Below are 7,105 nucleotides of genomic sequence, written 5' to 3'. Positions count from 1 at the left end.
AATATCGAATTGTTTTGTTCTTGAATGGTCCTCATACTTCCACTCACAGTTATCTCCACTTTTTCTTTTAAAAGGAAAATAGTTCTACCTTTTATTTGCATCAGATATTAATGCCGACTGTGCAGACAAAGGTAGTATCTTTGAAAGGGATTGGTGAGAAATGTTTAAAGTTCTTATCCAATTAATATTACATGTCTATTGATACATCTATTTGCATTTTTTTTGTTAATGAGATGCAAGTTGCAGGTTTCTACCAAGAAGGTGAATGGAAAAGTTGAGTAGGAGGCTCACTTTGTTGCTGCAACATTATATTTCATTTCAGCTTCGAAAGTACATTATGCTTAAGCGAAAGTTGAAGGATGAAATGCACGCATGAGCTTGATATGCATGAACACAGGGATGTTAATGATTTCCTTGTATTTGAACATATATGTGTAATTAACATGAAGGGTTGGTTGCTTTGGCATGCATGGGATGTTGACTTGAGAAAAGTTGATTTGGTCTCTAAGATGGAGATAATGATGAAGTGTTTCATCTTTTGAAAAAGAATCCTAATGGTATTTTTCTACATGCTTGACTTGAAGGGTCATTTGTTTTAAAGGCATGTTTTGTGGGATTGTTATCTAGTCCATCATTTGTATGTAGATGTAAGACATGGAGGTGTTCACAAGATGTGAAATATGTTTCTTTTGTGAAGCAGGAGTTAGTCCATCCAGTTGTTGTCTATGTTTCTGTTGTTGTTAACAGTTATTGTTGACAATTTTTCAAATAGGTACAAATGAGAATTTTGTGAAGCAGATGTACTTCACATTTGCTTGAGCCACCTTGGATCAAAGATCAAGGCAGGGAAGTTCAAACTACCTTCTGTGACCATCTCAGCAGGAGTTATGCATGAAGGCAAGGAGGAAAACAGTTCTTCCCAAGAGGACCAACACATCCAGTAAGGACAGTGGTCAAAGGCTTTGGTTCAAAGGCACTATGCAAAGGCAAGTTTGTGGAGGCTGAAAGAAGAGGGTGTTGTTACTCTCATTTACTATTCATATCAGTATATCAGTATTTTGGAGACCAAAAGTTCTTTTAGTGGGAAGGCGTGATCCAAAATGGATTTTGGATAGACTTCTAAGTCTAAGCGTTCCTCACAGAGGAAAATGAAAGTCCAAGGATGCCCTTGGAAATAGCCCCATTCTGTAGATCTTTTCATTCTAAATCTACTGCAACTTGAATGGGCTAAAATGGACTTCGGATGCAGAAGTTATCGCAAAAATAAGTTTGCCTTTGTCCTTTGAAAAGGAGGCAAATTCTTATATAAATGGGACTTAAGGGAAAAATGTGTTTTTAACATAAAAACCCTTAAAAACCCATCGCATCGCATTTCTTTATCGCATCACAATAAACAAAGGGAAAGGACTTTAAACAAGCGCAAAGGCCTTCGGCGGACCCGACGGATTTATAAACCAAACAGGTGAACCTTTTGAATTCCGAAAGGAAGGCCATAAGCAGTATTTTAGGCGGGCCTCAAGCGGTAAGTGATATAGGATGGGCTTCGCCCGAATCCATACATTGGCTGATGCGTGGCATGACAGAGGAGAGAGGAAACCACCTTTTCAGGCGGTTAATCCCCCTACAACTTCCGCGCCTGAAACAGACTGTCAGCCGTTGGATTAGCAGTCGTGAATCAACAATCAGGACCTGATTGGGGGATCGACGATTGGCGTGACCAAAGGGAAGACCCCCAGGGCAGTTGCGACAACAATATGTGATATGCCAATGTCTCGATGGGTCGATGCGATAGCACCGATAGAGTGATCGGCGATATCGGTGATCGACGATCGACAAACCCCCGATACCAAGGCCAATGCACATTATGATTGCGACTTGCGATACATCGATATAAAGGTGGACAAGATATGAATTATGGACGCGATTTCATAATATTGAAATGCGGAATTTCAGGATTTCTTTGCATTTCCTGTGTAAATGGTTTTTGACCATGTCACAATGCGATGCAATATGGCGACCAAAGGTAGACCCGTTGCGATTATAAGCGTGATTTCATAACTTTTGAAGTCCAGATTTATGGGATTTCTTCGTATTTCCTGTGTATTGAGGTTTCTAGACCTCTCGCCTAAGCGATAGCGATAAGCGATAATTGGATGGACCCAATAGGTTTATAGGGTCAATTCCATAATATTTGAAGTCCAGGCTAAAGGCCCATGATGTGTTTTGCATGTGTTTCTTGTGTATTTCTGTTATTTGGCTAACACAGCCAGAGGAAGGAAAAATGACCGGGTTTCCCTGCCCGCTTATTCTTTTCCATTTGTAAAGGGATTCTTGTGAGGAAATAGCCGGGTTATTCAATGATGGAGGACTGTAACCAATGTATGATAAAAACACGGAGAGCACAAGTGCTGAAGGGGAGTTGAAGGTTGCCAAGGGAGTTGCTTGTCTGAAAGAGGTCACTGGAAGGTTGGTGAAGAATCGCTTGGAAGTCAAGTAGATTACAGAGGCACGCAAAGGCCAAGAGAGAGCTCAGAGAAGCCAGAGCCAAGAGCGAAGAGCCAGAGTGAGAGCCGGAGCCAGAGTGAGAGCGAGAGCCATGAGCCAAAGCCAAGAGCCAGAGCCAGACCTAGACCCAGAGCCGGAGCCAGAGTGAGAGCGAGAGCCATGAGCCAGAGCCAACAGCCAGAGCCAAAGCTAGAACCGAGAGCCAAAGGCAGAAAGCCTGAGAGATTTAGAGCCAGGGATAAGATGGTGTTCTAAGCCCATTGTGTTCAGTGTAAACCAGTGGAGTTGAGCGTGGATCTTGTAAACGGACTTTGCCATAATCCCAGAAAGCCTAGTCGAGTTGACTAGAGCTCAAGGTGACGTAGCCCAAGGGTTTTGGGTGAACTCCATATTATATTGCTGTTATGTGTTCTTGCTTATTGCTGCATTGCATTTGTTGCTTATTTTCTATTCTATTTACTGTTATATGTATTTTATATCAGCATAAGCAAGTGAACTTAAAGCACTTAACAGTTTAAAAACAACCACAAGCATACACCTATTTCAAGCATTATTAATTTCGTAATTGGTTAATGAATATCTTGGGAACATTTAAACTTTGGAAGTGGGAGAGGTTCATGTAAGCTAGACAAGAAGCCTTTAGGCCCCATTTTCAGATCAACAGAAGTAAACACTTATCTGAAATATATGCCAAATCGGTGTCGACGTCTTAGTCCACTTCTTGAATGTAATTTTACCCAATCAACACATTCAACCTTTTAGACAGAAGTAAACACTTATCTGAAATATATGCCAAATTGGTGTCGACTTCTTAGTCCAGTTCTTGAATATAGTTTTCCAAGTGCCTCCCAGCCATGAGATCAAAAAATCTAGGCTAAGTCTCCCCCCGAGCTACTCCTCACATGAAGGGAGTTTATAATTGTCGACTTTTACATGATGTAGCTATCTAGTCCTAACCAGACTTAGTTTGGTGTAGCCTGAACAACCCGTCTCACATTTTAGCACAGATTCCTTGTTCACTAGTTCATTCCTTTCTTGACCTCAGGTACGAATACCCTCTTAATCCTTTTCCTTGAGAATAAATCTCCAAAGAAGTAGTTAGGGGTAGGTAACCACCTACCCTAACTACCTGACATGTGAGAAATACGTGATTGGCATCATTCAAGACATTCTCTTCCTGCATAGCTTAATTAAAATCTTTAACATAAATAAATATATAAACTTATTATTTTTAGACTTCCTAAGTCAATTAACAGTATCAAGTTTGTTTGACTACAATGATTTAATATATACAATTACTGGGGATATCACATAGAATATTATATTTTTTTATTCGAATTAATTCCAATTTATTTAAAGATTTGACTCAATCTATATTCTCATTTATTTAACCTAATTTCTAAGATTTGACTCAATTAATTAAATATTAAATTTAATTATTTAATCAAATTTTATTTTATTATTATTATTATTTTAATTTATAACAACCTTTATGAATTTACTCTGTATTTTTATCTAAATTTAAAATAATAATAAATACTACAATTATAAATATTTGACTTAATCTATTTTTGAATTAAGACATTTTCTAAATTTATTTTCTAAATTAGTCGTTTGGTCCCTACATTAATCTCTCTATATAATCTATCGCCTAGATCCGATTCCATACCTGTCGTGATGATTAACCACAATGGATGGTTCAAAACGCTTGAACATTTTTCTCATTCAAATTAACCAGCCTTAATTCAGAGTTTCTTTTTATTTAAATATAGTTTAATATTTGACTTTTAAATATTTATCAATTTAGAAAGAAGAAAATTATAATTTCGGCATATTTAAATGAAAAAATTATTGCGCTGAATAAATTTGGAAAAAAAATATTTATTATTATTTAATATATATATATAGTTTAATATTTGACTTTTAAATATTTATCAATTTAGAAAGAAGAAAATTATAATTTCGGCATATTTAAATGAAAAAATTATTGCGCTGAATAAATTTGGAAAAAAAATATTTATTATTATTTAATATATATATATATATATATATATAATAAACTGAGTAATCATATTTAAAAATAAAAATATAATTATAGCACTTCAAAGAAGGTGATAATAAGAAATTAACCACTTTTGAGAAGCCGTTAAAATTTAGAGCATATGTAAAATAGAATTATGATAGATAAGGAGAATTAGAGTAGATAAGGAGGAAGGTAGTCCGTATTTTTTTCATCTTTTCCATTTTACTAGTTTTTAAATCGAATATGTGTGAGAATCAAATTCAAATTGCGAAAAACAAATGAGAGGTAGTTGTTTCGACCAGAGAAAATCTCATTCTTTCAATTGAGTTCTAATTTTATTTTACTCATTCTCATATCTTTCCTTTATCATTTGTAAAATTTATAATATTCTATTTTTTACGCACAAATAAAAAAAAGTCTAAAATTTTATTATTTTATATTTCCTTTTTAAAATCCATGACTAAAATTTTAATAATAAAATTCTTAAACCAAAAATAACAAACGGAATAATGAATCTCGCAGTGGATTTCTTAAAAGAGCCCACAAATATTCACAGATTTCGAGCAAAGAGCTTTCAAAGTAACCGCCCCTCTTTCAAAGAAAAAGGGTACGAAGGGCATAACAATTAAATGGACCTAAGGAAGAGTGTTACAGTCATTAAAAACCCCAAAAACAATTAATGGAATTACTTGTTTCAATACACAAACTGTTCCTGAGAATCTAAGCAAATAAATCTTGAACAGAAAAATCAATTTACAATTGTAGAAACTTTGAGAGATCATGGGCTCAACAAGCGAAGCCGGTTTCCTGGATGGTATCCAGGCGAGGTCTCCACGATCTGCTTTTGGAAATCAAATACTCCCTAAATGCCATCTTCAACTCCGGCTCATCGCAGCTCCGCAAAAACTTTTCATCCATCGAACTACACCCCTCGCCGGGGAGGTCGCAAGTCGAATCTGCACTTATCTGCCGCTGCGCCGCCCTGGACACCTCCTTTCTGGCGGCGGCACGCAACCTGGCCGCCAGGGCCACTAAATTCTCGGTCGACAGGTCTGAGTCGAGGAGTGAGAGCGGCAGGAGAAAGTAGAGCTCGCCCACCTGGAGATCCTCGTCGGGCCGCAGTGGGCGGCAATAGACGGCGAAGATATCACGCGAAGAGCATATGAAATGGCAGGGGTAGTTTTGCAGCACTCGCTTGACGCTAAGCGGCGCCGGAAACTCGTCCAACTGGCCGTTGAGGTGGACGATCCTGATAGCGTCGGGACTCACCGCGTCCGTCCGCTGGAAGCATGAGGCCATGGATCCCATAACTGTTGTATGCAAAAACCAGTTGCAAAATAGATCAGCAGCGAATACAGGATTGTGATAATCGGACTGTGGACAAACGTAGGGTACACCAACTATCTGATAATGAATAAAGTGCGTGGATTGTGGCGAAATTGGAGATTTATTTAGCCGCTGAATTGATTGAGAGAATGAAGGCCGACTGAAATAAACCTTGGGCGACCGCAGAATTTGTAGTGGGCGGATTTTGTCGCGACTCCGGGTTGGGCCTAAATAATAAGGATGCTGAGTCAGCGGGACTCATCTTCCCGGAGAGTATTTGAAATCCCGACCATACGTGGAAACCACAACAAACAGACATTTTATACGTTTGTTTTTTTTCTGGGGCTAGTTTAAGTGAGTTTTGAGATAGTAGCATGGTTTGAGTAATTGAAATAAAATCTTGATAATATGAATAATAAATATGAATTTGGGTAAAAAAATTTTAAAAATTTTTGTAGAGGCAGTGTTTAAATAGTATTTTTGATAGTAGAAATAGATTCAGCATCATCCAAACATCTAGCATAATTAAAATTATGAAGTTTAACAACTATAACTTGAATTTATAAAAATCCTTCTCGGATTTTCTCTAAAGATAACCGGAATTTCCATAACTTTCCGGGCAACTCCTCTGCCTCATTAAACTACACGTTTTATATATTTTTGTTTATTGGTTTAAGTGTGTTTTCGAGATGAGTAATATGATTAAAATGTAATTTGAGTAATTGTGATTTTAGAGTATTTAAAAGTAATGATTTAAATGTTATAAATTATTTTTTTTACTAATTTTTTTTTAAATTTAAAAACTTTCTAAATATATCAAAATTATTAGAGAATGGCATTCATTCAAAACCACACCACAATTTTTAGTATGATTAGATTTTGCCCACCAAATTTTAAAGTGATAATCTTTACGCCATAAAATACTCTAAGCAAACACCTCATCGTCTCCTCTACACTGAATAAAAAAACATTTTATATTTTTAATTTTTAATTTATTAAGATTTACCTTTTTTATTAATCCTTTTAGATTTAAGATCTATCCATTTGGAATTACAATTTTTCTATTGTTAACTATTTTAATTCTAATAATGAATCTATTTTTTAAGTAGTTTTATTCTTATTCATTCAATTAATCTATCCATTTATTTGTTTTAGTAAATAGAAAATCGGAGAAATGAGTTCGCGGCATCATATTCAGAATCTTCGTATTGGATTTTCTCATGGGCTCGTATAAAATTACGGAATCTTGGT

The 7,105-nt window shown here is 36.2% G+C and overlaps 1 protein-coding gene across 1 annotated transcript; it reads right to left on the bottom strand.

The window, feature by feature from the left end:
* Nucleotides 1-5,158: 5,158 nt before the first annotated feature.
* Nucleotides 5,159-5,978, bottom strand: LOC149178027 (uncharacterized). Its single transcript, XM_089423529.1, has one exon. It carries the CDS (start codon nt 5,834-5,836, stop codon nt 5,315-5,317), a length of 522 nt encoding a protein of 173 aa, XP_089279655.1. The 5' UTR covers nt 5,837-5,978; the 3' UTR covers nt 5,159-5,314.
* Nucleotides 5,979-7,105: the final 1,127 nt, after the last annotated feature.

This window comes from Pinus tabuliformis, chromosome 4_1, assembly GCF_031772625.1.
Source record: "Pinus tabuliformis cultivar Carrire ecotype Pingquan chromosome 4_1, CPIR1, whole genome shotgun sequence".
Taxonomy (NCBI): Eukaryota; Viridiplantae; Streptophyta; class Pinopsida; order Pinales; family Pinaceae; genus Pinus; species Pinus tabuliformis.
The sequence above is the reverse complement of the archived record's forward strand: the minus strand, read 5'-3'. Positions and strand labels throughout refer to the sequence as shown.

What these genes read in the sequence shown, in the direction of transcription:
- LOC149178027 (XM_089423529.1), bottom strand. Translation starts at nt 5,836, where the DNA reads ATGGGATCCATGGCCTCATGCTTCCAGCGGACGGACGCGGTGAGTCCC.